The sequence below is a fragment of the Piliocolobus tephrosceles genome, chromosome 21 (genome assembly GCF_002776525.5).
Source record: "Piliocolobus tephrosceles isolate RC106 chromosome 21, ASM277652v3, whole genome shotgun sequence".
Classification (NCBI taxonomy): domain Eukaryota; kingdom Metazoa; phylum Chordata; class Mammalia; order Primates; family Cercopithecidae; genus Piliocolobus; species Piliocolobus tephrosceles.
In genome coordinates, this window is record NC_045454.1 from 9064217 (window position 1) to 9081909 (window position 17693).

The window sequence follows — 17693 nt, forward strand, 5'->3', positions numbered from 1 at the left end:
CTGAACACAAGCTGGTTTGCCCAGGCAGCCCCCGGCCCAGCTCCCAGGCATCCTGAGTGCCAACCAGGAGGCCAACTGTTCTGTCCCGAGCTCTGCCTCTGGCCTCCCACCCTCGCTCTCCTGGAGCTGCAGCCTTGACCCTCTAGGGTTCTGCAAGGCTGACTGGCTTCCTTCTCTGCACTCACCAGACTGAAGTGTTCTCACCACCGATGGCTTTCATCTTTTGTCCAGGAATTTGCTTGAAATCTCAATTGCTGGTAGGACCTCTTCTGTTTCTGCTCGTTACACCTGTCACTACTAAGTACGATGTGAGTCCACCCTTCCTGCTCTGCCCCATCTCACCCGTGCCCAGTGCGTTCCTTCTGCCTTTCCTCACCATGTATGCCGCTCTCCCGTGCAGATGGCAGCTTCCCTTGCATATTCAAATCTGCAGCTTCCCCGGAGTAATCAAGTCCCCTCCTAATTAATTCCCAGCCCCCTACCAAGACAGGGGTATGGTCAGCACTGAGGAATGTATGGCAGAGAGGAAAAAGAAAAAAGAGGGTGGAAAAACCAAGGGAGACAAGGAGCCCTAGAGAGGCCTCCTCCCCTACCTTCAACAGCTCTGGCTATTGGGCAGAGCCAGCCTCACGTCCTAACGCTCACGTTGTTAATTACTCCCTGGAAACCAAACCAAGCAGGGCTAGCAAAAATCAGGGGCAACCTTCTGGGGAGGGCAGCAGTGAGGAAAAAACCGAGGTGCCCACCATCAACAGGAAATTAATTTTATTTTTAAATCCAAGGGGCCAGAAGAAATCAGACACCTACCCTTGGAGGACAAACTCAGGTGGCCAAGGTTGGGGGATGGGATGACAGCAAGGGGGTGGGCAGGCACGCGTCCAAACACAGCTGGTGGAGAACCTCTTCACTCCGGCGCAGCCTCCATCAAATACCCATTCTCCGGAGCCAGGTAGCCATCGCCGCCCTCAGACTCCATGTACATGTCTCGGCTGTCGTTGCCCAGACCCTCCAGCCCGTTGTCCTGGCCGCCGCCCCCACCTCGGGCCTCATCCCTGCCCCGCTCACTGCCCCGCTCCCCCCGTTTGTGCTCGCGGTCACGGTCGCGGTCACGATCCCGGTCCCGGCGCCGCTCGCGCTCACTCCGGTGGCTCCGCCGTCGCTCCCGGTCACGATCCCGGCCCTTTTCCTCTGGACCGTCAGGGCCGTCAGGCCCGAGCTCCCCTGGAGGCCCATCATCAGGGGGCGCATCACCCGCCTCGGAGGGCTCCGCCATGTCGCCACCGCCCCCACGCAGCTCCTCCTTGCGCTCCCGCTCCCGCCGGGCCCGCTCCCGGCTCCGGCTGCTTCGCCGCTTCCGGTCCCGGTCCTTGTCCTTGCTCCGCTCCCTGGAGCGCCTCCGCTCCTCCTTGTCGCGACTCCGTGAGCGCCTCCGCCGGTCCCGAGAGCGGGAGCGTCGCCGTTCTCGCTCCTTGTCTCGCTCCCGGCTCCGCTCTCTGCGCTCCCGCTCACGGTCCCGGTCCCGGTCCCTGTGCGGAAGCGGGGAGGGGCCGGGCCTGGATGAGGTGGGCAGACCTGTGTGGCCGGGCTCCCCCCGTGACCGCCCCAACCCAGGACACCGGTCGCCCAATCTTACCTCTCATCATAGCGGGAGGTGTCATCGCGGCCTGAATGCCGGATGTTCACATCAGCCCCTCCTCTTCTGGTACCACCGAGGCCTCCTCCTGGGCAGGGCAGACAGACAAGAGGGTCAGTATGGGCAGGGGCAGGGCCTGGAGGAGCAGAAATGAGCCGGCTCCAAAAGCAGAAAGGCAGCCCCTGGCTTAGCGTTCACAGGGTCGGGTCCCCTCTGCAGTTCATCCCACGCACTCCCATCACAAGACAGCCACTTCTTCCTTAAGTAACTCACACAAAGCATTCGCTAGGAAACAGCCGTTACTGGAACCCACATTTGACCCCAAAGTGCATCATATTAACCACAGCGCACTTCGCAGCCTCCTCGAACCCCTCCCTTCCAATCATCCTCATCCTCACACACGCCCGAAGCTGAAGATCTTTCCACCCAAAAATGTGATCGGCTTAGAAGCCTCTGGTGGTGTCCCCCAGCCTGAGGTCCAAACTCCTTGTCAACTGCTGGTAGCAGCAGCAAGAGTGGGCCCCGCTAGCGTCTGAGCCGCAGCCCCTGGCTGCGCGTCCCAGGCTTTCCCAGTGTCCCAGCGCTCACCTTCCTGCCAGTGTCTGCGCATTCTCCTTGCCCTGGACTGGTCTCCCCTTCCTTCTCTGGCGAACTCCCACTCACCCTTAAGGCTAGCCCGAACATCCCTTCCTCCGGAAGCCTCTCCTCACAGTCCTACGTACTCACAGTTGCAGAAATGCTTCCTTTCCCCGGAGTTTCAGGTTTGCTACCTGTCTGAGTCGACCCCTACCTGCCTCTCCCACCAGACTGCAAGGCACCGGGACCGTGGGCGCACTCGGCTCTTGCTCACGGTACCAGCAGGTGGCGCTGCAGCTGGTATAGAAAGGTGGATGTTGTGTGTGTCAAGTGAATAGATGAACAGCCCCAAGGAATCTCATGGTTATGATGGGGAAACAATCTCAGATCAAGTCACTGGCCCACAGTGACTCAGCAAGGAAGGTGCAGAACTGGACTGTCACTGCCGTCTGCTGCAGAACCTGCCTTCTCAAGCGCTCCTCTATCCCACACTGCCTGGAAAAGCTTCCGTGAGGCAGGGCTGAGTTCTGTATAGAAAAGAGGCTGCAGGGAGATATTCTTATAGGAAGCCGGCAGCAGACCAGGCACCTACCATATCACAGGCACAGGGCAGCTAGACTAGCATTTATTATTTTCAAGTCACGACCCAGCAATGAGTCACATCATCAATCTGATGGGTTGCAACCAACATCTTAAAAAACAAAACAGCAGAATATAAAATACAACTATATACTTACTACACAGAAAAAACTGTTTCCTCAAACTTTAGGCTATAGTATTTCTGCGGGTGCACTGAGTCAAGATGTTATTGGCTAACACCCACAAAAAGTTTGAATGGCAATTGAACTAGAAGATTCTGAGATTCTGGAAAGGCTGAGATTCCAGAATTCTCCTGCCCCAACAGGAAATAGCAGAGCTGTAAGAACCCACTCCACCCCAGAGAGACCAGAGTAAGGTAAGAACATGCCTGGTAAACTCAGAGGCTCAGCAGCTTAGAGTGTGGTCTCCCTAGCACAGCGAATCCAAAGCGAGGACACAGGGCTGGGAGGCAGGACAGGAGTCCCAAGTGGCTACTACTGCCTGGGTGTCTGCCCAGGGATCATCATCTTCTCTGACAACTGTCACTCAGCTTTGCAGGATTCAGTCGTCAGTAAGCATGCCTGAGTAGCAGGACCCCAGGCCCAACACTGAGTCAATCAGAAGTGCCCAGCCCGCAACAAGAGACCCGTCCAGGACTGAGTATAAAGCCGGGGCCTGTGGCATGCTGCGCTGGGCCAGTGCAAAGAGGCACGGGACAGACCCAGCTGCATGGAGGCTAAGGAGACAGAAGCAAGCTGTGGGCCGTCACACATCACAGTTGAGTCATCCCAGCTTTTTTTTTCTGAGACAGAGTCTTGCTCTGTCACCCAGGCTGGATGGAATGCAGTGACTCGATCTCGGCTCATTGCAACCTCCGCCTGCTGGGTAGATGAAATTACAGGTGCCCGCCACCACGGCTACCTAATTTTTGTATTTTTAGTAGAGACGGAGTTTCAACATCTTGGCCAGGTTGGTCTCGAACTCCTGATCTCGTGATCCACCCACCTGGGCCTCCCAAAGTGCTGGGATTACAGGCGTGAACCACTGTGCCTGGCCTGGCTGCCCCAGCTCTTAACAGCTTCAGCTACCAGGTCCTCTTAGATCCATGGGCATCACATACCTCTGAACTCCAAAGGGTGCCCATAATTCTGTATCAACAGAATTATGTTTCTTTTTTTTATGTTTTCATGTTTCAGGAAGCTCAAGTTTATTTCTGATACCTGTAGCCAAACTGACCTTGCCTGAGACAGTGAACGACAATGAGGAGACTGAATGCAGGAGGCTCAGAGGGCAGAGGCTGCCTCTGTGTTGCTCTTGACTAGAAGCCTGGCACACGGCTGGTGATCAAATAGGTACTTGCTGAATCAGTAAAAAAGCGAACAAGAGCAAGAACAAGCAGCAGAAGCAGATGAGCAAGTGACATTTACAACCCCAGCATGCGTCACTGCCAAGCTGGGCACCCAGTACACTGAGCTCAGCAAACTCAGGTTATTTCCACTAAGAGGAGGACAATGAGGCAGGAAGAGGGGACCCCCAGCAAGCAAGTGGGGACGCCAGCATGTGGGCTCAGGCCTCTCCAGGCTGGTGCCCCTGCTCCAGGTTGGTGCCCCTGCTCCTCACAGTAATCCAGAACGAGGAGACAGGCGGCTGTCAGAAATGTGATGGCCACAAAACAGAGAAGCTGGAGATGAGGACGCGATGGGAGACGTGAGCCGGCAGGAGACAGAGAAGCAGAAAGCAGCAAAGAAGGGAGAACAAGGCCACCAGGTCCAGGGTCCCCGAGAGCCCGCTGAGGGCAGGACGTGCTCACCTAGCCGCCGGGGCCTCCAGCCCTTCACGGTTCGGCCCCTCTCCACGTCCACAAGGACCCTCCTGCCATCAATCTTCTTGCCGTCTGCGTGTTTGTAAGCGGCTGTAACAGATGTGGGGAGGGGGAGGGGAGGAGTCCCCAGAGGGTCCTCTAGTCAGGACAGGCCCGGCTCTACAGAATCCCCGCCCCGTGTCCCCATCATCACCCACACGCACACGCCCAACAGACAGCCAGGCAACGGACAGCCAGACCAACCCTCTCCCAAACCGGCGAAGGGCCTGCTCCATCTCAGCCTCTGCTTCCTCTCAGCACCCCAACCACTCCTGGTCAGGGGAGATGTTCACCCTCACCCGGCCCCCCCGGGATCCCCGTCCTTCCTCTCCCACATGATGGAACAGCCCCCTCCCGCCAGGGCGGCCAAAATCGCTGCAAAGAAACCGAAGGTTAACTCCACGCTGGACTCTGCTGTGGGGGAGGGGGCTCCTCCACAACCCCAAGCATGCACCCTGAGACACAAGGCAGGGCAGGAGGCCCAGCTGGGACGCTCCGCACCCCAGACCACACCGGTTTTTCTGTTTTTGTTTTTTTTGGAGGGGGGTGAGTGTGGGGGGAACAGACATCAGAACAGAAAATGAACCAGAAGGGGGTGGGAGAAATCTTCAGGAAATGGTAGGGAGCAGAGAGGCGGGTTATACACTCCCGGGGGCCTGGCAGGGCCCCTGCAGCAGGGGAGGGGCAGTGGAGGAAGCATGGGGTGCCGTGCGGTGCTACTGAAAATCCCTGCCTTACCTGAGATGACTGACTCTGCCTCCCCCCGGCCCCGCCCCATCTCGCCCTCCACACCCCTGGCTCAACACGCGCTGGGAGCGCACCCCAGCCTGAGCCTGCCAGGAAAGGGGAGTCGTAGAGGGGAGACGGGGGAGAGGCTCACTGCTGCTCTCCAGTAGTGCACAGCAGAAGGCAAGCCTGAGGCCCTGGCCTGTGATCACGTGGGGCTATCAGGAAGGCCAAAAAGTCCCTGTTCCCCCACCCAGCCCTGGCCTAGGGGGCTGTCCTCAACCAACCGTAATACCCTGCCCCGCCCCAGCCCGCTCCCCCCCAAATAACAACCAGAGGAAGAGAAAAAGGTGCCATTTACCGATGCCGGCCTTGCGGGTGTCCAAACCGAGCGGGATGGGGGGGGCTCGGCAACTCCTGGGGGCCTGGCGAGGAGGCGGGCTTCCCGGGGGGGGACACGGGACCGCTTACCTGGAGCCCCCAAGCTTACCTGAGCACGCGCACAGACCCCACACCCACCACCATGGGGTCAGCTAAAGCTACAGGGAGGGGAAGTTGGGGGTTCTAGGGAGCCAGGAGAGGAACCACATCTCCTATACCACCTGGAGACAGGCAGAGGACGTGGTGGACCCCAAAGAAATCTCAAGGAGGCCTTAGAGTCGGGGAGACGAGGATTATCATCCAAGCTGGGCGCTGGAAAGCCCTGGACTATCTCGTGTGAATTTACAAAGAAGGCTGGGGAGGCCTCAAAAACCTGTCCAACCTCACCAGTCCCCAAGTCACACTGAACTAGGCACACAGCCCACCCCCCGCGACTTCTCCACCTCCAACTCCATGCTCCCTCCCACCAGCTGCGTCTGCAGCGGCTGGCACACAGGGGTCCAGGAGACGGTGCTGCCCGTGCTCTGAGGAGGGGCCACTTGGCCCCTGAACCCACAGGAGGGGAGTGGGGAAAGGCATTTAAGGACCAGGATCAAAGTCAAGCGAAGGAACCCCGCTCGGGCTCAGAGTCCCAAACCCCAGAAGAGGCCCATCCCGGGAGGAACAGCAAAGAAAACATGTGATTGTGTTCGTCTAGGCCTCTCTCTCTCTTTCCCTCTCTCAAGTCTCTAGACAGTGGAAGGTTCTTTAGTAAAAACCTACTGACACCTTCAGCTACTGGCAGCCTACCCCTTGGTCCCTCCCACACCCCAAGCCCCAATTCCATGCACTTTGGGGAGCTCCTGACCACCTCTGGAGAGTGGCTGGACACCACAGCCAGCCCCCTCGGGAGGCCTCAACCACAGGAAGGAAGACAGGAAGGGCGCAGAGCACCCCAAAACTAGCAGCCAAAAAGACTCTCCAGGGCCAGCACAGTAGCAGCCCCACAGAAAGCACGGGGGCAGGGAGGGAAGGCTGAAGGGTTCCAGTGGAGCCCTGGCCTGGTGCCCTGCCCTCGGTGTTCCCGCCACCTCGCCGCTGACATCGCAAAGCCGGGTCATCAGAGGCTGGGTGGAACCCAAGCGGAGAGGCCACCGCCTTTCCTACCGGGTTCATCCTTCCCCTCCTGGGATCAGCAAGATTCTCGGAGAGCATACGGATCGGGGCAGGAGGGACAAAGGGCACCCAAACAAGGAAAGGGCCATGGGTGCGGGGAGGCTGCGGGGGCGACTGGGGCGGGAGGAGGGGCGCCTCGCTGCTCCTGAGCTGCCTGGCTAAGCTGGGCTGGTGTGCGGTGCTGAGTGATCTTACCCATGATACAAACCCTTATACCAACCATACACTGAGGTGTTGTAAGGGGAGCGTAAGCATCAGCTGCAAGCCAGCTGCGTGGTGGCTGCAGTGACAATAAGAACAATCAATTAATACGGCGGCCCCTGGACACGCCGCAGCCCTGCCCACCCTCCCCCACCCATCCCTGCCCATGTGGACGCCGCGGCAGCCTCAAAGGGGGCTTTGGAACTGTAGGGGCAGGCGCTCAACATGCCTATCACCCCACTGCCCACTGAGGAACAGGGTGGGGGGCCAGGGTTGGGGAGGCAGAGGGTCGGGTGGCCCAGCCCCAGTTCTACTGGGGGGGAAGAGACAACAGGTTCAAAGGCCAGTCCTCATTGCAACCTGGCCACCCCCAACTTCAGTGGGGGGAATAATGGGGAAAGACTCCCCCAAAATCCAACCCCTTCCCTCACCTCCAACTGGCCCCAGCCCCCCACCCAGTTCCCTCTTTGCCCCTGAGGTTCAACGTGTGACACTTACCTCCCCAGGTTCACACACACACACACGTTGTGGGGGATTTGGTTTTTTTTAAAAATCACATATATAAAAAAAAAAAAGATACATCAGAAACAGAGGGAGGAGGAAAAGAGACATCGCTAATGTCAGGTGTGGCAGGGTGGGGGAGGGGACAGACTGGGAGGGGCTGGGGCAGCAGAAAAGTGAGAGCGGGTCAGAGGGCAAGGCTCGGCGGGAGGTACTCACAGTGCATGTCTCGCTCGTGTTCGTACTCAATGAAGGCATAGCCGCGGGGCTTTCCTGACCGCTTACTGTAGACCATATGTATCTGTGGGGCGCATGGGGACAGGGGTGAGTCCCGCCACAGAGCAGCTCCACCCCACCAACCCCACAACAGCCTGCGCACCAGGCCCTGGGCCAGGTGAGGTCTCAGACCCTCTGTCCTTCAAGAGCCCTGAGTGACTTATGTTCTAATTGTAGGACCAGAGGGCACAGAGCCGGCTTCCTGGAGAAAATGACATTTAAGACCTAAAGAAAGAAGAGAGATGAAGGAGGACAGTGAGGAGTCAGCCTGTCAGGTGGAAAAGCAGTAACTCCAGAGGTCCAACGGCCTGCTGGCAGGAGGCTGGGGATGCGCTTCAGCAGAGCTGGCTCACGTACTGATGACAGAGAGCCCCAGGAGATGAGGCCACAAAGGTGAGCAGGCCCAGGGTCAAGCGCCCCAGTGCCAGGCCGAGAAGCATGGTCGCTGAGGAGCTGGGAAGGGTGTTGAGCAACGAAGGGCCAATGTGGGTGGTCTATGTGGAGTCAGGAGGACATAAATGGACTTAGGGAAACAGGAGGGAGTTGTGAATGCCAATGGGACAGGGGAAATGTTTTTTTTTTTTTGGAGGTGGAGTCTTGCTCTGTCGCCCAGGCTCTGGAGTGCAATGGCGCGATCTCAGCTCACTGCAATCTCCACCTCTCAGGTTCAAACGATTCTCCTGCCTCAGCCTCCTGAGTAGCTGGGATTACAGGCGCCCGCCACCACACCTGGGTTATTCTTTGTATCTTTAGTAGAGACGAGGTTTCACCATGTTGGCCAGGCTGCTCTTGAAATCCTGACCTCATGATCCCCCTCCTCGGCCTCCCAAAGTGCTGGGACTACAGGCATGAGCCACCGCACCTGGCCAGGGACAGCGGAGTTCTAAGAGAAAAAGCAAGGACATGTGCACATCCAGGGAGGCTTGAGAGAATGTGGCATGCTGAGGGACGGGTCCCATCCTGAGGATGGCAGCAAGAGAAGGGGGGTGGGGGGTGGGGTGGATGTCCACGAGGCCACACAGCTTGGGGAAGAGTCCTGTAAGGTCAGATGGTCACAGCTGGACCTGTCCTAACATGCTAGTGACCCATGGGACGCTGACCGCTGAGGAGATGGGGTCAGCTCTGGATGTCAGAAAGACCCCTCGGGGACCACGTAAGGGAGAACAACGGGCAAGGAAGGGCTGTTGAGACAGAGGTAGCCAGAATGAACCAAGGAAGATTTCTGGGAGGTGACAGCATTTGAGCTGGTCCCTCAAGGATGGCTAGTTCTCCATTCACATCACTACCAGTCGGCGACCAACTATTATCATGGATGAACCTGGGACCCCACAGCCTCCAAAACACAACCGAGATTCCTGACTCGAATGGGATCAGAGGGACAAGGGTGGGGCCAAGGTTGTCACTGGACTGCGCAGGGCAGAACAACGTGTGTGTGTATACACATATATACACAGGCATACACAGATATATGCAAACACACACACAGACACGAGACGCCACAATTGGCTAGTATTTTGTATTTTTGTAGAGACGGGGTTTCGCCATATTGGCCAGGCTGGTCTTGACTCCTGACTACAGCTGATCTGCCTGTCTCACCCTCCCAATGTGTTGGGATTACAGGCGTGAGCCACCACGTCCGGCCTACAATACTTTTTTTTTTTTAAGATGGAGTCTTACTCTGTTGTCCAGGCTGGAGTACAGTGGCGCGATCTCGGCTCACTGCAACTTCCGCTTCCCAGGTTCAAGCAATTCTCCTGCCTCAACCTCCTGAGTAGCTGAGATTACAGGCGCCCGCTATCATACCCAGCTAATTTTTGTACTTTTTAAAGTAGAGACCAGGTTTCACCACGTTGGTCAGACTGGTCTCGAACTCCTGACCTCAGGTGATCTGCCCATCTTGGCCTCCCAAAGTGTTGGGATTACAGGCATGAGCCACCACGCCTGGCCCAACAATATTTTTTTTTCCTTTTTGTGGAGAACAGGGACTCACTATATTGCCCAGGCAGGTCTCGAACTCCTAGGTTTAAGCTATCCTCCCGCCTCTGCCTCCTTAAGAGCTGAGATTACAGGTGTGAGCCACTGCACCCAGCCTGACATGTGTAAGTATTTTAAAAAGATGTATCAAAAACAGAGTAGGGAGGAGAAGAGACATGGCTAACATCGGTTTGTGTGTAGGGTGGCCTCAAGCCCTCACTACTGTCCAGGGAAGGCATCTGTCTCCCATGTTAGATAAAGGAAATCAGGCACAGCACTTAAGTGACTTAAAAGAAGATTGGCAAAACAAAGCCTTCCTCTAAAACAAGACTCAGCATACGTATTCTGCCGAGACGCAAAGAGTATATATTTCCAGCTTTGACGGCCACATACTCTTGCAACAACCCAACCCTGCCTTACAACAGTAGCAGCCAAAGACAATGTGTAAACAAACAGACCTGCCTGGCTGAGCAGCAGGAAGACTTTATTTACAAGCAATAAGTCTGCAGTTTGCCAACCCCTGCTCTCAATCAACCACCAGCAGTCATTACTTCTCATTTTACTTCTGCCACCCAAGGTCTGCTGCATGGAAATACAGTCAGGATGCATAAACCCAGGCCCTGAAATGGTGTGAGCCATGCTCAGGGCTGGGACCTCTCTCCCTCCCTTTTAGGACATGGCCCCTCCTCCATGCACCCTCAATTCAAACACCCTGACCCACTCCACTTACTCTTTTGATGGGTCCGTACACCTCAAACTCTCTCCGGAGCTTGGATTCTGTTGTGTCATAGTTCTACAAGGAGATGGGTATGACATTAAATGGGAGAACAGAGCTGTCCCACAGCCCCTGGAACATTCCCCAGTACCTAGCCTATTTGCCCTTTGGGCCAGACCCAGGCTCTCAGCAGCATGGGGTTCCAGGAACTGGGAGCTGGGGACTTACCACTCTCGCCACGAAGAGAGTCTTGAAGGCATCACCCTGAGCATTGGGATCATTGTGAGGGTCCCCTGTGCAGGAAGAAGGGAATTTTGTAAGTTGAAGGTGTCCATGGTCTCAGGTAGCAAAACAAATACGATGGGCAGAGGCCAAGAAGAAAACGGTGGCACTGGGAGAGGCCCCTAGCTGGAGGAACACGGGTGGTGACCTGGCAACCTCAGGCACGCCCCTCTCTGAACCTGTTTCTCTCAGGCACAGTGGGCTTTATCAGAGTGGCTGAGAGATAATCCAGGCTGCTGAGGGGAGGAGGTAAGGCTGACTTCAAGCTGACAGGATGTGGCAGGCCCAACTGCCATTTCAGACCTACATAAACCCTTAGGGCCCTATCGCTCCCAGATGCAAGGTGATCCAAACAGTAACAGCCCAACTGGGACTCCCTGGAAATGCAGCTGATGCCCCCAGGATGCATCAAAAGAGTAAGTGAGTGGGTCAGGGTGTTTGAACTGGGGGTACATGGAGGAGGGGTCGTATCCTCAGAGGGAGGGAGAGGTCCCTCCTGTAGGGCCACACTGCCACCCACTGGACACAGACTGCAACTACAGCCCACAGGAAAACCTGAGACCAAGCGACCCCAAGGCTAAGAATGAGAGCCAGAAGAGCAAAGGCTAAGTAAGCTCTGCTTTCCCGTCTGTGCCCTGTGTCTCTAAAAGAAACCCAGAACTGACGAGCATCAGATTAGATCCTCACTCCAGTCTCGCTGTGAGGCAAACTGTCCTACCTGGCGACTAAGGAATAACAATCTCCAAAGAAAAGAGCCAGGAATCCCCTGAGAAACCAATTCTATAGTGATCCTGCTGGGTCAGGCCTGGGAATAAGTCCTTTTCACCAAATATGGCGGCCCCAGCACATAACGACCCTGACTCCTGCCGGGGCCTTAAGGCTTACACCCTGCCGGTTCTTCCATGGCCTAGGGCTCCCCTCAGAAGCCCTGTCACATTCTGGGAGAGTATGAGAAAAGGAGTAACATTAACCCAGAGGTTGCAATTTTTTGAACTGCAGACGTGTGAAAAATCAGACCCTGAGCAGGATATAAATAACTCCCACATGCTTAGCATTCCAATAATGGAACACTAGGCATATAATTTACTGAGCACATACTATGGCCCAGACACAGTGCTGGATACTGATATTTATTACTATTTTGCCAATGGAAGCAAAACAGAACTCGAGACACAGAAAAAGGGAGGTGTCAAAGTGGCAAAGGGCCAAGGCAGACTTCACCTCTCACCCCAGGCTCTCGAACTACCAGGCTCCTTCCCCGAACCCCCAGGTGCTACCTTTTCAGGAAGACAATGTGGGTGTTGCCAGAAGCTAGAGAAATAAAGTATCAGATTTTTTTTTTGAGACAGTGTCACTCTTGTTGCTCAAGCTGGACTGCAAGGGATGGCGCGATCTCGGCTCACTGCAACCTCCGCCTCCCGGGTTCAAGCAATTCTCCTGCCTCAGCCTCCCAAGTAGCTGGGATTACAGAGGCACACCACCACGCCCAGCTAATCTTTTGTACTTTTAGTAGAGACGGGGTTTCACTATGTTGGCCAGGCTGGTCTCGAACTCCTGACCTCAGGTGATCTACCTGCCTCAGCCTCCCAAAGTGCTGCCATTACAGGCGTGAGCCACCGTGCCTGGCCTAAGGGATGTTTTAGAAAGCAGAAGCTTGAGCCACAATTTAAGGGAATCGCTATCTGGGACGAATGGAAATGTGTGAAAACAACTCCATCTCGGTGTTCTCCCCACCCAGTCCTCAAAGTTGCTTGCCAGGCTGGGCTCGGTGGATCACACCTGTAATCCCAGCAATTTGGGAGGCTAAGGCGGACGGATCACCTGAGGTCAGGAGTCAGAGATCAGCCTGGCCAACATGGCAAAACCCCATCTCTACTAAAAATACAAAACTACCAGGGTGTGGAGGTGTGCGCCTACAGTCCCAGCTACTCAGGAGGCTGATGCAGGGGAATCACTTGAACCTGGGAGGTGGAGGTTGCAGTGAGCCAGGATGGTGCCACTGCACTCTAGCCGGGGCAATAAAGCTAGACTCTGTCTCAAAAAAAACAAAAAGTTCCTTGCCATACCACATCCCTGAGCATTGTAATTTTCTATGGCCAGGTCTCTCAATTTGCACTGGCCTTTTTTGTTTTTGTTTTTCTGCACCAGCTAACTCTCATTCATTCAAAAGGTAATTCTTTTTTTTTGCCGATGTTTGTGCTTTTGTAAATAGGTAACTCTTAAGCGTCTACTATGTGCCTGGAAATGCTGTAGTTGTTGGGGATTTGGCAGTAAATAAGACAAAAAAGGTTGGCTGGGCGCGGTGTCTCATGCCTGTAATCTCAGCACTTTGGGAGGCCAAGGTGGGCGGATCATGAGATCAGGAGTTCCAGACCATCCTGGCGAACACTGTGAAACCCCGTCTCTAATAAAAATACAAAAAAATTAGCCGGGTGTGGCGGCAGCGCCTGTGGTCCCAGCTACTCGGGAGGCTGAGGCAGGAGAATGGCATGAACCCGGGGGGCGGAGCTTGCAGTGAGCAGAGATCGTGTCACTTCACTCACTCCAGCCTGGGCAACAGAGCGACACTCCATCTCAAAAAAAAAAAAAGGTGCTGGGTGCAGTGGCTCACAGCTGTAATCCCAGCATTTTGGGAGGCCGAGGCAGGTGGATCACTTGCGACCAGGAATTCGAGAACCAGCCTGACCAACATAGCAAAACATCGTCTCTACTAAAAATACACAAAAAAATTAGCTGGGCATGGTCCAGCTACTCAGGAGGCTAAGGCAAGAGAATCGCTTGAACCAGGGAGGTGACGAAGGTTGTAGTAAGCCGAGATCGCGACACTCTAGTCCATCCCGGGCAACAGAGTGAGACTGTCTCAAAAAAAAAAAAGAAAAAAAGACAAAAAAGGTGTCTACCCTCATGGGGTTCATATGCTAATGGAAGAAGTAAATAAGGAGATCATATGATCACATCAGATGACCAGAGATAGAAACGGTGACTTTATAAGGCAGGTTAGGAAAGGCCTCATAAGATGCTAATATTTAAGGAGGAGCTGAAGGTTGTCACAGCAGCAAGGAAACACACCCAGCAACACCAGACAGCAGGCATTCTAACAGTTCCTGTGGAACACTACAGTGGGACCAATGAATGCTGTAGGGCTGGGGAGTGGACGAAGGCCAAACAACAGCTGAGCTTCCTGAAGGACAGCCATAAGGAAACCAGCCCAGCACACCGCCTGAGTTTCCCGGAGTGCTTGCTTACCTGGGGTGGGAGGCCACAAACGTGACTAAAGGGAAAAGAAAATGCAGCAAAGCCATGGTACCCAATTCCTGAAGACAGAGCACAAAAGCTCAAAGAAGGTAGTACAGACCCAACGCCAGGCAGTGCCCCACCAGTCAGTGTATGCGTGCAGAGCCCTGCCAGCACCTCTTCCTTAGGAAATCATTGGTTAGGGGCTCATCTTAACCCAGAGCAGCCCAGAGCAGAAACTCAAAGGAACTGGGCCGTGGAGTCGGGAATTAGGCTTTGAGGTGCTCGAGGTCCCATCTCCGAACTCTCACTCTTTGTAAGCGTGCTTGCCTCAACAAGCCTCCATTTCCTTATCTTAAAAATGGGAGTCGCAACCCTTGCTGCACTTGGAAGCTGTGAGAAGTCAGTAACACGAAGTACAAGTGCTCAGCAAGAAGGCACGGTCCCCTTGACGGGAGCTGTTCATTGTGATAAGGCACAGCAAGCTTCTAGAGTTACGAGTGGAGGCTCTCAAGGGCACAGAAACCCTACTGAACTTGATCCGTTCTTTTATTTCTTTTCTATTATGGAGAAGTTCAAGCACTTAATGGAAGTAGAGAACAGTACAGTGAACTCCCACGAGCCCGCTTCCATTATCAACATGCGGCCAGAGTTGTTTCATCCCTATCCTCCCACAGCCCACTGCATTTTTTTTTTTTTTTTTTTGAGACAGAGTCTCGCTCTGTCACCCAGGCTGGAGTGCAGTGACATGACCTCAGCTCACCCCAACTTCTGCATCCCGAGTTCAAGCGATTCTCCTGCCTCAGCCTCCCAAGTAGTTGGGATTACAGGCCCTTGCCACCACACCTGGATAATTTTTATATTTTCACTTGAGACAGGGTTTCACCATATTCACCACTCGAACTCCTGAGCAGCCTAGATCACTCAAGTGATCCTCCCACCTCAGCCTCCCAGAGTGCTGGGATTACAGGCATAAGCCACCGCGACCAGCTGGATTATTTTAAATGAAATTCCAGATAGCACACCACTTTGGTCTCTAATACAGACTTTTAAACATCATAACCACAGTGCCACTATTACATCTTAAAGAGCTAATATTTACTAATTCCTTAACCTCATCTATGATCCAGTGTCCAAATTCCTCAACTGGAACTTTTTTGTTTGTTTTTGAGATGGAGTTTTGCTCTTATTGCCCAGGCTGGAGTGTAATGGCGCGATCGCGGCTCACTGCAACCTCCGCCTCCCATGTTCAAGCAATTCTCGTGCCTCAGCCTCCCGAGTAGCTGGGATTACAGGAACCCACAACAACGCCTGCCTAGTTTGTTTTTTAAATATATATATATATTTTTAGTAGAGACAGGGTTTCACCATGTTGGCCAGGCTGGTCTCAAACCCCTAACCTCAGGTGATCTGCCCGCCTCGGCCTCCCAAAGGTGCTGCGATTATAGGCGTGAGCCTCCATGCCCAGCCTGGAACTTTTTTTTTTTTTTTTGAGATGCAGTCTTGCTCTGTCACCCAGGCTGGAGTACAATGGCGTGATCTCAGCTCACTGCAACCTCCGCCTCCCAGGTTCAAGCAATTGTCCTGCCTCAGCCTCCTAGGTAGCTGGGATTACAGGTGCATGCCACCACGTCCAGCTAATTTTTGTATTCTTAGTAGAGACAGGGTTTCACCATGTTGGCCAGGTTGGTCTTGAACTCTTGATCTCAGGTGACCCATCTGCCTTGCAGGATTACAGGTGTAAGCCACTACACCCGGGCGGAACTGTTTTTAAAAAGCATTTCTGGCCGGGTGTGGTGGCTCACGCCTGTAATCCCAACACTTTGGGAGGCTGAGGCAGGCGGATCACCTGAGGTCAGGAGTTCAAAAACAGCCTGACCAATGTGGAGAAATCCCATCTCTACTAAAAATACAAAATTAGCCAGGCATGGTGGCGCATGCCTGTAGTCCCAGCTACTCAGGAGGCAGGAGAATCGCTTCAACCCAGGAGGCAGAGGTTGCATGCAGTGAGCCAAGATCGCACCATTACATTCCGGCCTGGGCAATAAGAGCAAATCTCCACCTCCCCAAAAAAAGAAAAAGAACATTTTTGGCTGGGTGTGGTGGCTCACACCTGTAATCCCAGCACTTTGGGAGGCTGAGGCAGGAGGATCACTTGAGCCCAGGAATTCAAGACCAGCCTGGGCACCATAGTGAGATCCCATCTCAGTTTTAAAGTTTTTCTAGGCCGGGCGCGGTGGCTCAAGCCTGTAATCCCAGCACTTTGGGAGGCCGAGACGGGCGGATCACGAGGTCAGGAGATCGAGACCATCCTGGCTAACACGGTGAAACCCTGTCTCTACTAAAAATACAAAAACTAGCCGGGCGAGGTGGCGGGCGCTTGTAGTCCCAGCTACTCGGGAGGCTGAGGCAGGAGAATGGCATAAACCCAGGAGGCGGAGCTTGCAGTGAGCTGAGATCCGGCCACTGCACTCCAGTCCGGGCGACAGAGCAAGACTCCGCCTCAAAAAAAAATAAAAAAATAAAAAAATAAAGTTTTTCTAGAAAAGAAAAAAAAAAAAAAAAAGACCCACAGTGGATTTTGGTTGGTTAAGACATGGATAAACTAGGCTGGGTGCAATGGCTCACGCCTGTAATCTTAGCACTTCGCGAGGTTGAGGCAGGTGGATCACGAGGTTAGAAGTTCGAGACCAGTCTGGCCAATATGGTGAAACTCCATCTCTACTAAAATTACAAAAATTAGCCGGGCATGGTGGCGCACACCTGTAGTCCCAGCTGCTTAGGAGGCTGAGGCAGGAGAATCGCTTGAACCCGGGAGGCTGAGGGTGCAGTGAGCTAAGATTGCACCACTGCACTCCAGCCTGGCGACAGAGTGAGGCTCCCTCTCAAAAAAGAGTCATAGGTAAACTAGTTATAACAGACTGTGACGGTGCTGTCCAGGCAAGAGGTGACCTGGGTGGTGGTGATGGACATGAAGAGTCAGGTTTGTGACACTTAGAAAGTAACACAAATAGGTCTTGTTGAGAGACTGAGCAAAGGGTTAGAAAAGGTGTTAGAAACAAATTGCATGGCAAAAAATGAGGTCATGACCAGCACAGTTGAATGTCTACGTCCCAGAGAAAACACCCAAAGGAAACCAGGTTGGGGGCGAGGGAAAAGCCCTGTGGTTTGGACACTGATTCCGAGATGCCTCTGAGGCATCTGAGGAAAGACATCAAGGCAGCGTTCCGACAGCCAGTGTCCAAAGAGCGCACCACCAGATACCTCTGTCACACTTCTGCGTAAGCACCCTGAGGAAACCCTGCACTCCAGGATTTGGAGGAAAGGGATTCATCGAAGTTCACAGGTATAGGAGGAAAACCTGTCTTCTCACTAGAGTCATGTCATGTGTGCGTCGTTTGATGGTGATATCGATATGCAAACATGAGACGGCACTTCCACGAGCCTAGATGGTATACCTCACAACACTTCCGGGCTAGAGGTGCGTCCCACTGCTCCAAGGCCAAGCATGTTACTACACCACATACTACAGCAACCCTAACACAATACTAAGTATTTGTGCATCTAAACGTATCTAAGCATAGAAAAGGTACAGTAAA

The 17693-nt window shown here is 54.0% G+C and overlaps 1 protein-coding gene across 2 annotated transcripts in view; it reads right to left on the bottom strand.

Moving 5' to 3' along the window:
- Positions 1–741: 741 nt before the first annotated feature.
- SNRNP70 (small nuclear ribonucleoprotein U1 subunit 70) overlaps positions 742–17693 on the bottom strand; it is a 23499-nt gene continuing 6547 nt past the window's right edge. The window contains exons 5-10 of one of the 2 annotated variants that reach the window (XM_026457355.1): positions 10807–10871; positions 10594–10656; positions 7833–7914; positions 4599–4700; positions 1634–1721; positions 742–1526 (exon numbers count right to left, since the gene is read on the bottom strand). In XM_026457355.1, the coding sequence (XP_026313140.1) occupies positions 905–1526; positions 1634–1721; positions 4599–4700; positions 7833–7914; positions 10594–10656; positions 10807–10871 (1022 nt within the window). In that variant the 3' untranslated portion in view covers positions 742–904. Of the gene's footprint in view, positions 1554–1633; positions 1722–4598; positions 4701–7832; positions 7915–10593; positions 10657–10806; positions 10872–17693 lie in introns of both variants that reach the window. The other variant, XM_026457354.1, reaches the window with a different exon arrangement.